Source organism: Marmota monax, unplaced genomic scaffold (genome assembly GCF_021218885.2).
Source record: "Marmota monax isolate L192 unplaced genomic scaffold, Marmota_monax_Labrador192_F-V1.1 WCK01_AAM20220418_F8-fsc00203, whole genome shotgun sequence".
Taxonomy (NCBI): domain Eukaryota; kingdom Metazoa; phylum Chordata; class Mammalia; order Rodentia; family Sciuridae; genus Marmota; species Marmota monax.
The window spans coordinates 1,725,018-1,747,013 of NW_026694787.1; the positions used below are offsets into that span (position 1 = coordinate 1,725,018).

Consider the following 21,996-nt stretch of genomic DNA (forward strand, 5'->3'; position numbering starts at 1 on the left):
ATTGAACCCAGTGCCTCACACATGCTAGGCAAGCACTCTACCACTGAGCCACAACCCCAGCCCACTGAGCTATAACCCCAGTGCTCTGAAAGCTGTTTCTTAACCATTCCAGTTGTTAGAATGGTTCATTTTAACTGCTGGGGAACAGAACCCTGCACAAGAAGATGGGAATGTTTCTGCCTGCATGCTTGTTAGGAACTAGGAGAAATTGAAAAAGGTTGCCTTGTTTCTGCTCTTACACTCCTTTCCATTGATAAGTGATGACAGTAGGTCACAACTCAACCTCATCCTGGGCATATTTATGACAGTGGAGTGAGTCAGCTAATTTTGGGATGAAACTATGATCTTGGGAAAGGAAATTCCACTTTGAGTTGCTTATGACTGGCTGGTTTAGCTGACATTGAGTGGAGAGTCTGAGTGAATAGGATATTCTGAAATGGCAGTGCCTTGGGAACTTATCACTAATAGATATGCAAAGCCCTTGTGATGGGGACCCACTCACCTGCCAGCTGTTTGCTTAGAAAACTGACCTCAATGAATTAATTTTTTTTGCTCATTTTTGCCTTTTGTCTTTTATGTATGAAATCTTTGCCAAAGCCAATGTCATTATAGTTTTCTTTTTTTTTTCATTATAGTTTTCTTTTATGCTCTCTTAGATCTAGAAAAGAGGCACTTGAAGGCTCCAAATGTAAAGAAATGACAAGGAGAGGGAAATGCCAATTGCCTTGATTTGATCAGTACACACTATGTGCATGTGTTAAAATATCACACTATATATACCTTATTATTATGTATAATTATTACATGTTAATAAAAAACCAAGAAGGAAAGAAAAAGATTTACAATTTAAACTCTTACATTTAGATCTGTAACCCATTTCCGTTAGTTTTAGTACACACACTTTTTAAAATAGAGATCATTTAACTTTTCCATTATTTTATCATAACTTCAGAGTTGCTAATTTACCACTTGGGGCTCATCTAATTTTTTGCTATCTTTGTATTCATTCATTCATATGGAGCTGCAAATGAAAAAGGAAATGGTATGGAGATTGGTGTGTATTGAGGTAGGCATGAGGAAGAGCCCAAATTCTCAATAAATTATATAATCAACTTGTGGATAAATTAACTAATCTCTGGATTGCTTGGCTCTGCTAATTTGCATTGGCACTTTGTCAATGAGAAAATCCATTTTTCTAGCCTGTTAACTCCACCTATTATCAAGTATAAGAGATACTTTGTTTAGGATGGGAAGACAGTGTAACATGGTATTGTTGCCTAAGAATTTATCTGTTGAGAGGACAATTGTGTGTGTGTGTGTGTGTGTGTGTGTGTTTTATACCAGGGATTGAACCCAGGGGTACATTACCACTGAGTCATATCCCCAACCCTTTTTTGTATTTTATTTAGAAATAGAGTTGCTAAGACTGGCTTTGAACTCATGATCCTCCTGCCTCAGCCTCCCGAGTTGCTGGGATTACAGGTGTGCACTACTACACCCAGTGCAGTTGTGGTTCTGAGTAGCAGTCTGAGACATTGGTTTCACCAGCCTGGCTATTTATACCAGTCATCTTTACACGTTGTCCTTGAGAGATAGGTAATATCTCTGTTGCGTGGGAATTATGGTCCATATTTTACACAACTGAGGCCTAGGAAGGTTAGCATCTCATAGCACTGGCCAAACTCATGTCTGTTGTCTGCAGTCTCTGTCCTCAGGGAAATGAGACTGGACTCCACCTGGGTGGGGCAGATCTTTTTAGGCTGCTGTTGTGTGATTTCCCCTCTGAAGCCCCTGTTGTCCCTGAGACCAGTAGGCCACTCTGCCTGAGTCTGACCACGACCAGCACTTTGTGGTTTCTGTTCTTTAGGCTTTAGGTTAACCAAAATTGGGTTGCTGTGTATGGCCTTATTATTTTAAATATTTGTAGAGGGGAAGTCCCTTTAATATGACTCTACTGGCCTTCCGGGGATGCTGGGCCTCAGACTTCTGTAACATCTGATCTAACTTGGTCTTTTTTCTCTGTCTTTTCCAGTGGAGGCCATAGTGGAGTTTGATTACCAGGCCCAGCACGACGATGAGCTGACGATCAGCGTGGGTGAGGTCATCACCAACATCAGGAAGGAGGATGGAGGCTGGTGGGAGGGACAGATCAACGGCAGGAGAGGTTTGTTCCCTGACAACTTTGTAAGAGTGAGTACAAAGCAAAACCCTTTTCCTGTCTCCTTTGTGGGCTCTGCTGAACAAAGGCTGTGGGGGTATTTGAGGATGAATTGCATGGGACTTTTAGGGGCTATGTTGACAGTTTGATCTCCTGGGTGATATCAAGAAGACCATGTATAGTTTTGCCCTTGATATCTGGAATATCTGTTTTGAAATGGCTTTTTTAAGGCCCAGAATTATCTCTTCCCAAACTGTGTATCAATTCTTAGAAAATGCTAGAAAAATATAAAGCTTGTTAAATTATTTATGTACTTATTTATTTGCCTTAAGAGTTTCAAAGAAGTTTTTCCATTTCCATTCCATGCAAAATGAAGGTGAAATTCAGTTTTGACCACTTACATGAAGTAGCAATCAAACTAAATACAGAATCTGAATAATGCTGTATTTTCTACCTTTATAATTATATTATCTTTTTGATAGGAGTAATATTATTTTTTTTATCCCTTATGTCCATGAGGCACTGAACAAAACCTATTTCTCCAGTAAGGTTTTGAAAATTATGTCCTTTGCCAAAGTCATCTAGCACTTACTTACAAAAGTATATCACATTATCATTAATAAACTACATATTATATAGCTGTAAATACTAGTTCAAATTGCTGGGTAAAAAAAGGGATCACCTGGAAGCTGTTCCTTATGGGAAATACTAGCTATATCTAAAAGCACCAGTACTATAAACTTCCCATCTCACACTGGAGAAGAGGAGATTGTCCTTGGTATGAAGAGCTGCATACAGAAATCCTTAGGTTCTCTTTGGCATTCTCTGTAGTACTGGGCATACCAATCAGTGTGCGTTGGCTGCTTGAGGCAGGTAATATGGGCCCATTAACAGGTGGCCCTGCTCTCAAAGGAGCCCCATGGGCCTAGTGGAAGGATTTCAGGACAAGGAGTGTTGATGAAAAACATATGATGTGCTTTGGGATTGCCAGCCCCTAGGTCCTCTACCTTGTACTGTCTTAAGTCTCAAAAATGTAGGAACCTAGCTCAGTCTTTAGGATCCTGTTTCTGGGTGTTCCTGCTAGCATTTCTTTTTTCTTTTCTTTTTGGTATACAGAAAACTGGGGGGCTTTTTGTTAGTAACATGCTGATAAACACTGCTTTCTACAATGGTAGGAGTATAGACCTCGCACCCTGTGCTTGACTCCAGCAGCTTTCTCTCTCTCTCTCTGAATTGAACCCAGGGAATTGAACCCAGGGGCACTTAACTGCTGAGCCATATTCCTTCCCAGCCTTTTTTTAAAAATATTTTTTAAATTGCCAATGGACCTTTATTTATTTATTTATATGTGGTGCTGAAGATTGAGCCCAGTGCCTCACACATGCTAGGCAAGCGCTCTACCACTGAGCCACAACCCCAGCACCTCCAGCCTTTTTTATATTTTGGTTTTCACCAAGTTGCTTAGGGCCTCATTAAGTTGCTGAGGCTGGCTTTGAACTTGCAATCCTCCTGCCTCAGCCTCCTGAGCCGCTTTGATTATAGGTGTGCACCACCCCGCCTGGCTTCTTCCATTTTAAGAGTAGAAAAACATTTCCAGGCCACCATGAATTAACTCTGTTGATGTGGAAATGGGAAGTAAATCTTTTGCCTTTCCAAATAAAATTTTAGGAAGGGACTGTTCTTGAAGTTGAACCAATTCTTCTGTGACAAGAAGGTTTTCCTGGATAAAAGGGACAATGGTTGGAGTGAAGACAAAGGTGGAAGTAATGACAGAGGAGGACTGTAAGAAAGAGAGAAGAGGACCCTGGGAAGGAGGGAGGGCTGTCAGAAAGAGAGAGGAGAGGCCTGGGATGGAGCAGGGACTGTAGCATCAGCTCCAGTTTTGAGGGCAGGCCCTATTCTGAAAGCCTTTAACATGTCCTGTTGGCATAGTGCTCCCTCATTTCAAACCACAAATTCACAGAATCTGAGAAGGCATTGGTAAACACCTATGGATTTTTCCCTGGACTCAAGGCTATGCTACAAGGGGTTATGGAAGATGGCTGGGAAAGATAGGGCGGGAATTGCCCACAGAGAGTCTAGAAGGTGACCCTCCTCCTCATCTAGGGTCCCCTTTCTGGGGACCAAAAGACTCCTTCCCTATGAAGGAGGGTGATGTGGTCCTTTTTGCCAGGACGTCTTCCATCGCCCTGCCTGCATTGCTTTGGGCTAGGTAGGGTGGGCCCTCAGCAGTGGCTCCTGCCTCCCATGGGCTTTGGCTTAAAGGGAGCCCTGGTAGGAGATGGCAGGGAGGGAGGAGGCTAGTGAGGTCATGTATCACCACTTTGGCTGCCTGTGTCCCTTACCAGAGAGGTGGCTGTTCCCATTCAGTCTGTATTCCTCCACACACCTGTCCCTGCATCCTTGCAGGTCTGGTGGCTCTTTGTCCCTAACCCTTGGCTATTGCTGTGGGTTTTTAAAATATCTCACCTACTTCATATGAGTCTCTTTATTAGTCCCACCTCAGATTACCCTAATTTGGATGTGTCATTTCTTTCTGAGAGTCCAACTACTTCCCAACTACTTTGAGGATTAAATGACACAGCACTGACAATCTTTTAGTACAGTGGCAGCTACCTAGTGAGTGTGCTGCAGGTCCTATTTCGGGCCCTTTTCCCTGGGAATTGACTCTCCTGGCTCTTGACTAATCAGTTGTTGTCGAACCTTGGCTTGAGCCCTTGTGCAGTGAAGGGAACTTATGTTCTTGGGAGGTACTCACTCCATGTAGGGAAGAAAGGATGTGGCAGGAATGATTGGGGCTGCATTACTTGCGGCTGTCACATTTGGTAGAAAAAGAAACTTTGATGCTTTCAGATGGCTGAGTCCATTTTTAAGTCTTCACCCTCAGGCCTATAATTGAAAATTCAGTAGGTGGATGCAGTAGAGTTTAACAATAACCAACACTCCCATAGAGAATTCTAAAAGCATAAAAGGTGTCTTTAGTTAGTAACAATCATATTGGCATAGGTGTATAGTTTTGGAAGTGATTTATGTAGATTATATTTAAACTAAGAATAATTTGTCCCTGGATTGAATGAGGTACTTTTGTAGAATCCCTTCATTCATTTTTATGCCTTTATCTTGGTGTTAGCACTGTTAGAGAGCCTTCCTTAAGAATTTTCTGAATTCATTTATCAGACCCTTACTCAGTGTCCTATTTGAGCATGTTCTCCCAGAGCTGGCATTTATTGTCCACCTTTACATCTGTATTGTCTTAGTCTTTCAAGACAAAAAATACCAGCTATCTTCCTGGTATTCCATATATCAGACCATCCCATTGTCACAAACGAACCTGAATCTTACCAGCTCTCACTTTGCAATCTGTTGGCCCATGTGGCCTTCTGGATTTGTCCCTCTTTTAGTTCTCATTTATTAAATGTAAATGTGGAAGAATCTTTTCAAATCCTTTCTGCACCTACTTCTTTTGGAATATGTTTTTCTTTATCTCCTCTCTTTATTTTATTTTATTTTTTTGGAACTGGGGATTGAACTCAGGAGCACTCAACCAGTGAGCCACATCCCCAGCCCTATTTTGTATTTTATTTAGAGACAGGGTCTCACTGAGTTGCTTAGGGCCTCGCTTTTGCTGAGGCTGGCTTTGAACTTGCAATCCTCCTTCCTCAGCCTCCTGAGCTGCTGAGATTACAGGTGTGTGCCACCACACCTGGCTCTCTCTTTAAATTTTTTAAAAAATTCATTTTAAGATGAAATTTACATAGAATAAAATGTATGAGTCATTAGAGTGCATGATTTTTGTTGTTGTTGTTGTTGTTGTTGTTACTGGATTGAACCTAGGGATGCTTAACCAACCACTGAACCATATCTCCAACCCTTTTTATTTCTTTATTTTGAGACAGTATGTCACTAACTTGCTTAGGGCCTTGCTAATTTGCTGAGGCTGGCCTTGAACTTGTGATCCTCCTGTCTTAGCCTCCCGAGTCACTGGGAATGATTTTTGTTTTTGTAATGAGTATGCCTCTGTAACCACTATCCAGATCAATGCTATTTCTATCCGTCCATAAAGTTCTATCATACTTTTGTCTAATCATTCATGTCTTCCTAGGTAATCAGTTATCATAGGTTAGTATTGCCTGTACTTGAATTTCACATATATGGTCTCATACAATATATGCTCTTTGTGTGTGTGTGTGTGTGTGTGTGTGTGTGTGTGGTTCTGGGGGATTGAACCCAGGGCATGTGGTATATCTACCAACTGAGGTATATCCTCAGCCCCCAATATGTGCTCTTCTATATATGGCATCTTTTGTACAAAAAATGTTATTGCATGCATCAGTACTTTGTTCAGTATTTTGTTCTTGTTGTAAAGTAACCCATGATAACACACTAAAATGTGTTTATCCATTTTCCTGTCAATAGGCATTTCAGTTGTTTCCAGATTGGGGATTTTATGAATAAAGGTTCTGGACATTCTTGTCTTCTTTGGGCAGAAGCACTCATTTCTCATATATATATATATATATATATATATATATATATATATATATATATATATGTGTGTGTGTGTGTGTGTGTGTGTGTGTGTATGAATTTTGCCCTGGGCTCAAGACTGGTAACAAACACACACACAGACACACACGTAGGAGTGCGTTTGCTGGCCTTGTTCTCAACCAGTAGGTTTTTCTCTGTGTAAAGCTGTGGTCTCTATGAAGGGAAGGTGTCACACTTATACTTTGAGCCTCATGTGCCTCACATGAGCTGACTGAACTAATCTTTCTGTCTTAGTGTAGCTGCCCTAGGAGTATGACTGGTGAGAGCTCTAAAGCACAGAACTCAGTCTCCCAGAGATGATTCCACTGTTAGGCCCAGAAACCATCAAACTCTAATTCTTACATTATTAAACACATGCACATAGAGAGCATGTGTCTACATTTTGCTGAACTCATTTAATGAGGGAACTAGCAGAATAACATACCCTCAGTGAGGGTATGAGGAACTGATTAAAAAGTCAGTGGAAAAGAGATGTTCAAATAAGATTGTAAAGTTCGATTCAAAATTGGTTCATGTCTTAGAGGACAATAAAATTCTAGCCTTTGGGGTTATCATCTCTACAAAAGGAAAAAAAGGAAGCAGCATATTGTACCATATTTCTATGTGTTCCTCTTTTACAGGGTTGTAAAATGTCATAATAAAGTGTCAGTTAAATTGTTACTTTTCCAGAAATGCAGATGACCCTCTTGGAGGGCTTATTATAAAGTGCATTTAAAGGTCACAAGATCATCTTTTTTTGCCTGATTTCCAACTTTTGGATGTTTTTTCCTGAATTGACCATGAATTGATCATAATACGTACAATAGTATGAAAGACTAGGATGAATTCTCAAAGATTTATAGTTGAGAAAAAAAATGGCTGCCCTTCTGGGACCTCAAACTGCCACATAAAACAGAAAGACAGTCACCTACTATAGGCAGATGTGGGCTCTGTCTTTGGATTTAATTACCAGTGTCTTCCTTCTTAAACCTAACTCTCAGATCCAGATGGTGTGCTTTAGTCATGCAAAGGATTGATAAACAGCTCTTTTCTGGGTTCCTCTGAAATGGATCTACAAATATACTTTTTAATTAATTATTTATTTATTTAGTACTGGAGATTGAACCCAAGGCCTCATGCATGCTAGGCAAGTGTTCTACCACTGAGCTCTACCCCAGCCCCCTTTCCCCCTAACAGATACTCATTTTTAAATGGTTAGCAAAGTGAATTTTAAAAAGAAAGGCCTTCACACCATGGCTTGAGCTGACATGCAGGTGTCTGCCTGCTCTTGGAGGGGACATTTGGTAAAGTGCAGCAAGACCCAGGCCCTTGACATTTTGTAGCTCACAAATAGACCTGCAGAAAGCAGGAAGCTGCGGTAGGGGTTAAAAGAATTTGCTTGCTGATCTTTAAACTTATCTGATACTGTCTGTGAGGAAGTGAGCTGTTTTCTCGGGCGTTTCTATATGTGTTAGGTAGAAGTATGTTTGACACGCTGCCTGCCTGCCCCATGGCTGAATGTGGGAGTCACTTGGAGCTCACATCCTATGTGAGCAAAATGTGACATTTTTCAACTTGCTTTGCCCTTGCCTCAGCTCTCATTTGTTGGATGTTTTAGAAAGACTCTGGCATACTGAGAGGCTTTTTAAAAAAAATCAGATTATTTATTTATTCTAATTTGTTAATATATAACGGCAGAATACAATTCATTTCATAGTACACATATACAGCCCAATTTTTCATGTCTCTGGTTTTATACAAAGTAGAATCACACCATTTGTGTCTTCATACATGTACTTAGGGTAATGATTTCCATCTCATTCCATGGTATTTCCTACCCCCACACCCCCACCCATCTCCTCCTTCCACTTTGCCCTATCTAAAGTTTACTCAGAGCCTTTTCTTGGTAATTATGTAGAGTGGTTGGAATAGTTTTTTTTTTTTTTTTTTAATCAGTGAGGCGAAAGGCCTGTATTTTGCATACTCGCACCCCTCCTAGAGAAAGCTCACAGTTACACTGTTGTTCTTGACTTAGGAAAGAATTACAAATTGACTACAACTAAATGGTGTAAAGTAGAGGTTTCCAGGTTGCTGTTCTATATTTAAAGACCCTAACATGGATCTCTTTGATTAAATTTCACTTTTCATTCAACTTTTCACCCAGAGGCCATTAATTTTGTGAATTATATTGATGATTAGTTTTCAGGATACTTGGCACTCTTAAGAAGGGAGCAGAAATTTTTGCAGGTGCATTTTGTGCTGTGCAGAGCCTCTTCTTGCTCACAACATTACTGGGGATGTGCTTGGATGTGTGGGGGTCGGCTCTACTCAGGGAGTGAGTTGGGTGTCTGCTTTGTGCTAGGCACCGGAGGATATAAACACAAAGGAGACACATTGAAAGGAATATCACATTGTCACAAATCTAACTTCTCCCACAGGATGAGTTTTAATGCCTGTGACCTGGCCTTGGGTCATTAGAGCGTGTGTTAGATATTATTCTGAAAAGCTGTTCAACAAAGGTGTTCCTGATTAAAATGCCACTTGAGAAGTTTCTGAGTGGATTCATCAGGCAACTGTTAGAACGTGCTAAATGAACCCATAGTTAGCTTTTCTGGCCCTGATTGCTGGGTTACTCTATGGAATAATAATGGCTGCATTCTATTCAAGGCCTACTGGCAGCCTGGCTCTGTGTGTATAATCAACCTGTGTCTGTCTGTGTACAATGACCAAAATTTATTGAGCACTTACTGCATGCCAGGCAGGAAGGAGGCTAAGCCCTTCCTGTGTTTTGTTTCATTAAATCCTATACCTCCCTGTGACATAGATACAATTTTTATGATGTTTATTTTTCAGAACAGATGACAGATGCTTATCGAGGTTAAAAGACTCATCCACAGTCACACAAGCTAGTGCTCTCTCAGCAGAGAGAGCACTGTAATCCAGGCAGGCTGGCTCTAGTCCCGTAGCTCTAGCAGGCAGCATTATCTGGGTGCCTGAATTGTCCCTATGGCATTAAGCCAGTCACCATCATAGCCTACTGTATTATGCCTCCCCCAAGTATCCTCTCAGGTGGAGTCAAGATTATTGACTTATTTACTGAATTTTAGAGAATTATCTTCACAAGTTGGCTATTTTAACCCAAAAGATCAGCCTTTGCCTGGATTTATGGGCTTATACTATTTTTCTACAAATTCTGAAAGTAGGACAATTAGGAGAAATATTTCATTTTTATTAATTTATAAGCAAACATGTCATTTTACAGTGTTTAGGATATATTCTTCAGGAGTGTCTTTTCTATTAGTGGTAAATAATCTAGATGTGCAACTATTGATTATTCCCTTGCCATAGGGCCCTTGAAAGTAAACAATTCCAGCTCAAATTATTGTTTCAACTTTAAACATATAGTTTATTTTCAGAAAAAAAGTCCAAACACCAACAGGATAGACATTATTGTGAGAAATGTTACTCCAAGTAGGATCTAGAGTAATTAAGGACAAGTGTGTGACCTGTAAGAGCCCGCATCATTTGGCGGATTCCTCAGGCTTTGTAACTGTTACAGTGCAGGAAGGTGGGGGTGTGTGTCTTGTGACTCAGGGAGAGCTGTGACCTCAGTGAATTTTAGTCCCCTGACCAAGTTGATTGTGGTGATTATGCATAATGGAATCTTATTTTTCTTAATGACAAGATTATCAAATCTTAGCTTAGAAAGGGACTTTGAGATCATGTGTTTTAACCCCCAGCTTTCTAAAGATTGAAATCCAAACCATCTAGGACATTGTTGTGATCATTACTAGATATTTAAACTTGTAAAGTGTAGGTTTCCCACAGAGGACTCCAGCTAGTGGGTCTCCGATGTGTCCCTGCTTGGATGCAGACAGGAGTTTGGATAAGGCCTTAGGATATTTTTAAAAGCTCAGGCAATTTTGTTGCTTGCTAAAGCTTGGACATTCATTTTGTACAAGGCACCAACAGGGCAGCATCATCATTTATATCTAATATCTTTTTCTCAACAACATGGATTGGTAGCCAGTGACCTAGATTTGAAAATATTATGATATCATTTCTCAAGTGGCTTTGTGTATAAAGTGGCTATATAAGTGAATATATAAGGAAACATAATAATGCTGGAAATTGTAAAAAGAAATCTACAAATACACAAAGAATGTAGTAATTTATAAATAATGCTCAATTTAAGTCCAATAGAATGAATACATTCTAATTGCAGAATCGCTGAACTATATAGTCAACTCTGTTCTACTCCCTACCCAGTGGTAGTGAGGTGTACAAAATTTCTAGGAATGGTTCTCAAGGTTCCACTCCCAAATCTTCACAACCTGTAATTGTGAAGAATTGTCACTCCAGTGATTGTGTTATATGCCACAGCTAACCTTAAAAAAGGGAGGTGATCCAGGTAAGCCTAATTTATTAGAGGAGCCCATTAAGACTAGACAGCTTCCTCTTCCTAGTGGTAGAAGAAGGAGATTTGCTTCCTGCTTTGAAGGAGGGGTCATTTGAGAAGGAATATGGGAAACCTACAACCTATAGGAACAAAGAACAGATCTTGCCTGGCAGCAGGAAAGAAATGGAGACCTCAGACCTACATTCAGAAGGAACTGGATTCTGCCAAAAACCTGAATGAGCCTAGCCTGAAAGTGGATTGTTCTCTCAAATCTTCAGGTGAAATTCCAACCTGGCCCACATCTTGATATTGGCCTTGTGAGACTCTGGGTGATCAAAGAACCCAGCTGAACCTACCAGGATTTCTGACCTACAGAACTTAGAGATAATAAATGGGTGTTGTTTTAAGCTATTTAAGTGCATGGTTTAAAATACAGATAGGAAATTGCTTGGGTTGCAGCTTTTCTTCCCTGTTGGTAGGTCAGTGGAGACTAAGGAGGGAATCTGGACTTCTGTACTTCACTTGGTGGCACCAGGCAATCCATGACCACTCTCTCCTCATCTGCTGGTGGGTTGGGACTCTAGACTTCTCACCTCTGCCACCTCCATGAGCAATATTAGGTAATATACCCCTGGCCTTCTGCACTAGAGAGTGTGAGATCTTGGACAGAAGGGAGCTGCAGAAAGGGATTCATTAAACCTGCATAAAGAAGTTCTGGGCAAAATCCTGACCCACCCACACATGAATCTGACTAGAATTAACATGCCAAAAGGCTTAAGAATAGAAACTTAAGTGTGGAATAGTAACCAGGTTTTCAGAATGACCTCTAATAACACAAATGAAGCAGACCAGAATAGCACTATATGGGTTCTGGCTACTAAACTGTCATTGGAACCACAGTCCACAAAATAGCCCAGACCTACATGCTTAATCTGGAGAGGGTCCTGTCTGCTAAAGTTTAAATAGGGTCCAGAGTCTTGTAACAAAATAGCCCAAATGCTCAGGATACAATAAAAGAATCTCTTGTGATAACAAGGATTAACAAAATCACCACTTAAATGAGAATAGGCAATCCACAGGTACTGACACTGAGAAGACTCCTATGTTGGAATTATCTGACAAAGATTTTATGTTTTAATAATCAATTATAAACACTCTTCAAACAAATGAAAAATTAGAAAATCTCAGCAAATACATAGAGCCCATAGCTAGAAATTATAGAAATGAAAAATAAACAAATTAAAAAGCTTAAAAAGACCTTATTGGATGAGTTCAATAATAGATTATATATGATACAGGAAAAAATTAGTAAAATTGAAAATGGATTAATAAAATTCATTCAATCTGAAGTACAGAAAGTACTCTGAAAAAAATGAATAGAGCCTTAGATAACCTGTGGGACAGTGACATAAGATTTAACATTTGTGTCATCAGATTTCAGAAAGATAAAAGTATGGGAATTAAAAGTTCAAATAAATAATGGCTGTTTGAGTTCTTTAAAATGAAACACCAAAACAGCAAATAACCCAATCAATAAATGGGCCAAGGACCTGAACAGACACTTCTCAGAAGATGATATATAATCAATTAACAAATAAATGAAAAAATGTTTATCAACACTAGCAATTAGAGAAATGCAAATCAAAACCACTCTAAGATTTTATCTCATTCCAGTCAGAATGGCAGCTATTATGCATACAAACAACAATAAGTGTTGGTGAGGATGTGGGGAAAAAGGTACACTGCTGGTGGGACTGCAAATTGGTGCAGCCAATATGGAAAGCACTATGGAGATTTCTTGGAGAATTTGGAATGGAGCCACCATTTGACCTAGCTATCCCTCTCCTCGGTCTATACCCAAAGGACTTAAAAACAGCATACTACAGGGACACAGCTACATTAATGTCTATAGCAGCACAATTCACAATTGCTAGACTGTGGAGCCAACCTAGATGCCTTTCAATAGATGAATAGATAAAAATGTGGCATATATACACAATGGAATATTACTCAGCAATAAAAAAGAATAAAATCATGGCATTTGCAGGTAAATGGATGGAGTTAGAGAACATAATGCTAAGTGAAGTCAGCCAATCCCAAAAAACCAAATGCCGAATGTTTTCTTTGATATAAGGAGGCTGCTGCTTAGTGAATAGGGAGAGGGAGCATGGGAGTAATAGATGAACTCTAGATAGGGTAGAGGGGTTGGAGGGGAAGGGAGGAGGCATGGGATTATAAATGATGGTGGAATGTGATGATCATTATTATCCAAAGTACATGTATAAAGACACAAATTGGTGTGAATATATACTTTGTATACAACCAGAGATATGTGCTCTATATGTGTAATAAGAATTGTAATGCATTCCGCTGTCATATATAAATAAATTAAAAAAAAAAAAGAAAGTGGCAGCAAGCGATCTTAATAACTAACAGGCAGAAATATCACAAATGCTCAAATGAGACAATTATTAAATGCATTTTGAAATGACACTGTGATGAAATATTGCACAGCCATTAAAATTAGTTTATTTTTTTTAAAAAATAAATAAATAAAGGCTGAAACTCCGCAAATTTGGTAAAAGGCATAGACTTTCAGAATCAAGAAGCAGAGCAAAACCTAAATGGGATAAACTGCAAGAAATCTATATCAAGACATATCATAATCAAACTTTGAGAACCTAAAGACAAATCATCAAGATAGAAACAATTCATGACCTATAGGGGAAGAATGATTTCAAATGATAGTAGATTTCTCATATGAAATTGTGGAGCCCAGAAAGAAGTACAAAACATTTTCAAGTTTTGAAAGAAAAAGAATGGTTTACTCCAAATTGTTCAGGAATGAAGAGAAAATAAAAATATTCTCAAATGGAGAAAAACTAAGAGAATTTACCAGTGGTAGACCTACTGTTAAGTAATGGCTTAAAAAATATTCTCTAAACACAAAGGAAATGTAACAGGAGACTTGGAACTTAAGAAACAACAGTGCATAGGTAAAAATAGGGGTATATATAATAGGCCATCTGTCTCCTCATTACTTTAAAAAAAATCATGTTTTATGGTTGAGGTAGACCTCAGAATGGAGGAATGATCTTGAATCAATAATCTAAACTCATACTCCGAGAAACTAGAAAAAAGAAAACAAATCCAAAACAAGCAGAAAAATGGAAGTAATGATGTCAAGAGCAGAACAATCATTATTGAAGTTGAAAAGAGAAAAACAACAGTGAAAATGCTGGTTCTTCAAAAAGATCAATAAGATGGATAAGCCTTTAAGAAGACTGATGAAGATAAAAAAGAAGATACAGATTATAATATCAGGAATGAAACAGGTGATATCACCACAGATCCTATAGCTATTAAAAGGATAATAAGAGAATAATAATACAAATAATTATATGCATGTATATTTGACAATTTAGATAAAATGGGTCAATTACTCAAAAATAATAAACTACCAAAACTTATCCAAGATGAAATAGATAATAGTACAATGACTACTACAGAAACTGAATTCAAAATTAAAAAGTTCACAATAGGAAAGTTTCAGGTTCAGAAGGTTTCACTGGAGATTTCTACCAGATGTTTAAAGAAGAATTAATATTAATTCTACATAGTATGAATAGAATAAGAGGGAATAACCCCCCCCCCCCCAAATTATTATATGAAGACAGTCTAAGCTTGATACCAAAACAACAGACAGTCCAAAAAGAAAACTATAGACCAATGTCCCTCGAGAACGTAGGGACAAAAACCCCTCAAAAAAGTATTACCCAAACAAATCTAGCAACATATAAAATTAATACTGTATTGTGACCAAGTGTATGCAAGACTGTTTCAGTGAGAGAGAGAGAGAGAGAGAGAGAGAGAGAGAGAGAGAGAGAGAGAGAATTTTTTAATATTTATTTTTTAGTTTTTGGCGGACACAACATCTTTGTTTGTATGTGGTGCTGAGGATCAAACCTAGGCCGCACTCATGCCAGGTGAGCGCGCTACTGCTTGAGCCACATCCCCAGCTCCTATTTTTTTTTTTTTAAATGCCATTGGATCTCAACTTGACTACAAATGAATATCACCCAAGGAGTTTTAAAAATTCTCAACACTCATTTGCAACATGGATGGAACTGAAGATCATTGTATTAGGTAAAATAAACCAGGCAGTACTTCATGATCTCACTTAAATGTGGAATCTAAACAACTTAATCTCCTAGAAGTTGACAATAGAATAATTTGTGGTTCCCAAAGTTGGGGAGAGAAGTAGTAAGGAATGGGGAAAGGTTGCTCATGGGGACAAGGTTAGAGTTAGGAGCAAGACATTCTGGTGCTCTTGCATAGCAAGGTGACTATAGATAATAATATACTGTACATCTCAAAAAACTAAAGGAGGGGCTGAGGTTGTGGCTCAGTGTAGAGTGATTGCCTAGCATGTGTGAGGTACTAGGTTTTGTTTTCAGCACTGCATATAAAATCAATAAAATAAAGGCCCACCAACAACTAAAGAAAAACAAAATAAAATAAAATAGAATAAAAATTGAAAATCCTAATGCATAGGTTGCTTCCAAGACCCATCAGTATCTGGTTATGAGTTCCACCATTAGTATCTTTTAAGATTCTTAACTCTTGTCCTTATTGTTTTCCATTAAATAAAAAGGAAAAAAAAAAACCTCACCACTTTCCTGTACACTACACTTCTCCAGCCTGTCATGGGTAATGCATATTGCAGTTATCTCTCAGGATGGTCACATTCTGTTATTATGCTGTGATGGTTGCAACTGGATTTAGGGAGGTCCCCTTCCCTGCACTGAGCAGGTCCCAGGAGGCATTACCTACTGTCCTTGGTTGGCTTGGAGACTAGCAAGGCCAGTGATAGACGTGGAGTTGGGAGGAGAAGGGTGGAGGAAGGAAGGGGGATTCTGGTGCAGAGAGAGGAGATGTGAGCCTCAGAAACCATGTTGTTGAAAAGGCCCATATAGGGCCTCTCACAGGACCTGGTTTCCTGGGACAAACATGTTTGAAGGGGAAAAGACAGAGGAAGGGGATATGACTATTGGGAGCAGGGAAGTCAGGAAAGACCTCACTAAACAGTGACTTAAAACTTGAAGTGAGGGAGAGAACCTTTTAGGCAGAGAAGAGAGCATGTGCAAAGACCCAGAGGAAAGAGTCTCTGGTATGTTGAAGGTACAACAGAGACCAGTGCCCCACTAAAGGGGGGAAATCCAGGGGTGAGTGGCAGCAGATGGGTTTAGAAGTCACAGGGTTTCAGACAGGGCCACTGTGAGCGAGGAGTTGTGACTGAGTGAGATGGGAAGTAATTAGGGCAGTTCCAGCAGAGGAGTGATGTGACAGGGATGTTTTAACAGGTTCCCTCAGGCTGCTATGTTGAAAACAGATTGCAAGGGGTAAGGGTGGAAGCAGGAAGAACATTTTGGAGGCCATTTGCAGGAATCTAGGGAAACCAGGAAATGGCAGTGGGAACAGTGAGAAGTGGTCAGATTCTGGATATTTCTGAAAGTAGAGCCAAAAGGATTTGCTGCTAAGACTGGATGTGTGGCAAGAGAGGGAGGAGGGAAGGACACCTCTCAGTTTTTTTTTTTTTTTTTTTTTTTTTTTTTTGTGTGTGTGTGTGTGCTGAACTCTGGAATGTGGGTTGAGGATGTGGGTCAGGAGTTCAGGGGCCTGGTACAGGCTAGAGATAGAAATTTGCACAGCAGCCAGGCATGGTGGTGCACATCTGTAATCCCAGTGGCTTGGGAGGCTGAAGCAGGAGGATCACGAGTTCAAAGCCAGCCTCAGCAACTTAGCAAGGCCCTAAGCAACTTGGTGAGAACCTGTCTCAAAAATATAAAAAAATAAAAGGGCTGACTGGAGATGTGACTCAGTGGTTAAGCCCCCCTGGGTTCAATCCCTGGTACCAAAAAAAAAAGAAAGAAATTTGCATAGCACTTGGCTATTAGCAGGCACCTAACAAGGCTAGGATGGCTGCTTTTCTTACCTGTCACCCCATGATGTCAGATCCTATATGTAGAGCAACTTAGAATAATATTTGGAGTATATGAATCAGTCAACAAATATTAGCTACTAATATAAATATTAAGCCACACTGAGATGCTGTAAAAACTCCTGGTGTTTGGGTACTCTTAGATGGAGAAGCTGCGATGGAATTAGGAGTACAGAAGGATTTGGGGGGGGGATAATGAGGGGCAGGCAGAGCCTCAGTCTGCATTACCCATCAGTCCCCAGCCAGCTCACCAAGGAGCTGCTGAGCATAGATTGCCCTGTAGAAGAAAAGGGGAGATATTGATCAAAGGGTACAAGATAAGATGAGTAAGTTCTGGGGACCTGATACACAGCATGAGAACTCTGGTTAATAATAATGCATTGTATAGCATTTGAAATTTGCTTCATAGACTCAAGTGTTTGTGCAACAAAGAAGAAAACTTTGGCTGGATGTGGTGGTGCACTCTTAACCCCACTGCTCAGGAGACTGAAGCAGGAGGATGGCAAGTTCGAGGCCAGCCTCAGCAACTTAGGGTGACCTTGCCACAAAATAAAAAGTGAAAAAGGCTGGGGATCTAACTCAGTGGTAGAGTGCTGTGGGAGTCAATCCCCAACACTCACACACACACACACACACACACCTTTATGAGGTGGTGGATATGTTAATTAGCTTGATGGTAGTAAATATTTCACAATGTATATTAAACTATAACACTATAACCTTATGTAAATACAGTTTTATCTGTCAATCACACCTCAATAAAGCTGGAAAAAGAACAGGCAGAAGTGGCCAGACCCTAACACCCCTGCTGCCTGGGAAGGGCAGGCCTCAGCTAGAAAGAAAGCCAAGGCCTATGCCAAAGGTGCAAGTTCATCCTTGTGGGGCCTTCTGGGCAGGATGCCTCTAGGGCTGCTTAGGAGACATTTGGTTTCACTTTAGTTTCTTAAATCACAAGGTGATTTGAAATAATGTCCCCCCACACCCACCCAAGTCTCTGGGATATATTTCATCATGTTTGTGTTAGAAAGATGGGATAAAAATCCTAAGGGAAATGCAAAGAGAGCTAAGCTAAAAATGTAAATGTCTGTTTAATGTATAGTCACAACATACTGTAGCATCACACGCACAGGCACACGAGCGTGTGCACCATCTTAATTATTTGTGGAAAGAGGTGCATGAAGTCAGCTTGTTTTCATTCTTAGCTGCCTATTTTGCTTGTCAAGAAGGAATGAACGTTTCATTTATTTACATACTTTCTCTGGGACCACCAGGTTTTTCTCACAAAGAGATGCTATGTGTTTGGGAGCCTGGGTGCAAAACAAAATGGGCTTGCCTGAGTTTCTAAGCCGAGAAGTTGTCCGAGCCAAACCACATCCTGCCCTGGGTTTCTGGAGGCAGGTGGTCCCATATGGAGACTCGGAGCCTGAGCAACCGTGTGAACCCTGATTTTCTCAAAGCTCCAGAGTTGTGCTCAGTGTGTGGGGACACCCTGGTGACTATATCCTCTTAACACCAAGATTTTCTTCCAAGAAGGCCACCCAGCTCACTGGTCCCAATGAAGGCTGTGGGGCTGATCTGATTCCAGTTGTGGTTGTGCTGAAATCAGCTGTACCACTGGCAGCTGCACTACAACTCTTGGGAAATACTTTTCTAGCTATAAAACAAGGTCATGGTCAAGACCTGAGAAGGAGAGTGCAAATCATTAATATCAGCTAGGTGAAAACCAAAGAGGGATTCTTTTTATATATTATGAAAGAAAAAATAAATTAAAATTATATTTAAAATATGTACTAGATGTACACTTAAAGGTATGTTTATACCAAATATAGTTGGGATTGATGAAGTGTTAAAATGTGAGCATATTCTTAGCAGGATTGTACATGTTTGGACAGTATTTCACTGTCTGCAGCATGGTGGGGTTTGCTCTCTGATCAGATATGATTCATAGTAAAGAAATAACATTAAAAACCAATATGGACAGATTATGGGCAAAAGATACGTTATAGTTGTTTGAAACCATAGACATTAGTAGCTGCTAAACTTGTAGTCATGCTGTAATATTAGGAGCTTCATGGGCATGCTAAACTTGTAGTCATGCTGTAATATTAGGAGCTTCATGGGCATACTAGGACGGGAATCTGGTTTATTGCTATCATTCTAATTGCTGTCCAACAGCCTGGCTTATATGTACAATTCAGTCCTCAACTGTTTCTCTCAGCTGCCAATCATGATTGTGTGCACAACTTTTTTTTCCAACCTAATCTTTGTTGTTGTTGTTGTTAAGCCTTTTTTTGTTTTGTTTTTGCAGTACTGGGGATGGAACACAAGGCTGTGTGCATGCTGAGAAAGCTCTCTACCATTGAGCTATGCCCCTATCCTCTTCCTGCCCACCTCACCCGCCTCCCCACCCCTGATCTTTTTTTTTTTCTTTTCTTTCCGGTACTGGGGATTGAACTCAGGGGCACTCTACCACTGCCACTGAACTACATGCCCAGGTTTTTTGAGTTTTTGAAACAGGGTGTTACTAAGTTGCTGAGGCTGGCCCCAAATTTTTGATCCTCCTGTTTTAGCCTTCTGAGTTGCTGGGTTTATAGGTGTGTGCCACTGTGTCCAACTTAAAAAAGAAGTTAATTAATTTGTTTATTTTTCAGTGCTAGGATTGAATTTAGGACCCTGTACGTGCTAAGCAAGCATTTTACCACTGAGCTACACCTCCAAGTCCCCCAATCTTGAAATTGGAATAATTGCCAACCTACTTATTAAAAATACATATGTCAGGGCTGGGGTTGTGGCTCAGTGGTAGAACGCTTGCCTAGCATGTGTGAGGCACTGGGTTCGATCCTCAGCGCCACATTAAAAAAAAAAAACTAAAATAAAGGTATTGTGTTCACCTACAACTAAAAATATATACATTTAAAAAAATAAATCTGCCATATTAAAATAGTTCCAGCTATTGTGTATTAAATGGGTGATTACAACATTAGGCTCTAGTGGCACATAATGTGAACTCTGAAACAAATTTCTATATGGAGCATGTCAGGCTTGTGTGATTTCAAATGTTGAAAGTTCATTTTTTGTGCTTATTGATATTTCTTCCAGGGACTGCTCTGTTACTTGGTTCAAAAGGTCTCATGACAGCTTATCTCTTTGGTGCATATAATCCAGGCAATTATAGTGTGAGCTTCTGCTGTCAGTAGTGGTTAAAAATCCACATACCTTTCTCCTTTTTTAGCCTCTGATGTTTTTTTTTTTTTTATTCAATTTAACTCATCCTTTTATTTTAAAACTTGAATGGGTTCCATTAACAGATATTTTAAGGTGACAATCAAGTCTAGGGTGCTGCCAACTTTAAGCTTTAAGTCCCCAGCCCTCAAGCTAGATATAAAATCTAATTTCGGGCCTGTTGCAATGCAGAGATGTAGCTGATTTGTAAACAGCCCTTGTAACAACATGGCCCAGTTGACAAGCCATGGTTCTCTGTCAGGGTGAAGTGTATTATCTAGCTGTCTAAATGGTGACCCTGATTGCAGTTCCACCTGGGGTGCATCTCACAGAGCCACACAGGATAATTAAAGCCACAGATTCATGATTGGTAGATTCAGCTCATTTTAGACTCATTACAGTCAAACTTAGGCTTGTCTTTATCCATTATAATGAAAGCCAAAAGAGGATTCACTTTACTAAAAACTATGTCCTTTTTTTCCCTTTTAGCTAGGAATGTACAAGTGAATATTAAAGCATAAAATAATTAAAAGTTACTCTCTGTGTAATGAAGCCTACTCTGGGGGCATTCTTGGCCCTTGCACTTCTTGGACTTCATAGTCACTCAGGTTTCTCTCAGCCCTGTAGCCTCTTGCTTGTCTGACATGCTGCCAGAGATGAGTAGGTGATTCACATGGACCCATTTCTTTCCAGAGTGGCTAGAATGGTCTTATGGACCTAAAAGAAGCATGCTAAGTATTCATCCGATTTAACTGAATTTAACATACAGTCCTTCAGATGAATCCAGAATTTTGTAGTTATTTAATGATTCATTTTTTTTGCGGAGGAGGGGTACTAGGAATTGAACTCAGGGGCACTCAACCCTGAGCCACATATGCCTAGCCCTATTTTATATTTTACTTAGAGACAGGGTCTCACTGATTTGCCTAGTGCCTTGCTTTTGCTGAGGCTGGCTTTGAACTCACGATCCTCCTGCCTCAGTCTCCCAAGTGGCTGGGATTACAGGTGTGTACCACTATGCCCAGTTTGGTTCACTCTTTAATAGTATACAGTTTATTTGGTTACTAAATTAGTGAATTATTTAAGTAAAAAGGGAAGTTCTTTCCATGAGGTAGATCTTACAAGCTGGTGCTGCTTTCATTTACATGTGATTACTGATTATATTAAATCAGGAATGTGGGTAAGAGGAGTAGCAATCCAAAGGTTTAAGACGTCTGGCTACTAGGAGTTGCATAATCTCTTGCTGTCTGGGATCTGGCACAGTTGACAATTCATGGTTCTTCTGCAGGGTGAAGTCTGTTATCTAGCTGTCTAAATGGTGGCCCTGATTGCAGTTTCACCTGGGGTGTATCTTACAGAGCACATGCATTTATAACTTTCAATTTCCATGAATACTGATAATGATGGTTGGATATCAGTTTAAAGAACAGCATAGGCTGGGCATGGTGGTGCGGGCCTGTAATCCCAGCTGCTCAGGAGGCTGAGGCAGAAGGATGGATAGTTCAAAGCCAGCCTCAGCAATGGCGAAGCACTAAGCAACTCAGTGAGACCCTGTCTCTAAGTAAAATATAAAATAGGGCTAAGGATGCGACTCAGTGGTTGAGTGCACCTGAGTTCAATTCCCGGTACACCCCCCCCCAAAAGAAAGAACAGCATAATATTTTATATGTATTGATTTATAAACATACA

General features: G+C 39.9%; 1 protein-coding gene across 7 annotated transcripts in view; it reads left to right on the forward strand.

Annotated features, from left to right (window-relative positions):
- Positions 1-21,996, forward strand: part of Sh3kbp1 (SH3 domain containing kinase binding protein 1) — a 331,424-nt gene that overhangs the window by 50,500 nt on the left and 258,928 nt on the right. For 6 of the 7 annotated variants that reach the window (XM_058573076.1, XM_058573077.1, XM_058573071.1 and 3 more), the window contains exon 2: positions 2,033-2,190. In XM_058573076.1, coding sequence (XP_058429059.1) covers positions 2,033-2,190 — 158 coding nt within the window. The remainder of the gene's footprint in view (positions 1-2,032; positions 2,191-21,996) is intronic. The other variant, XM_058573075.1, reaches the window with a different exon arrangement.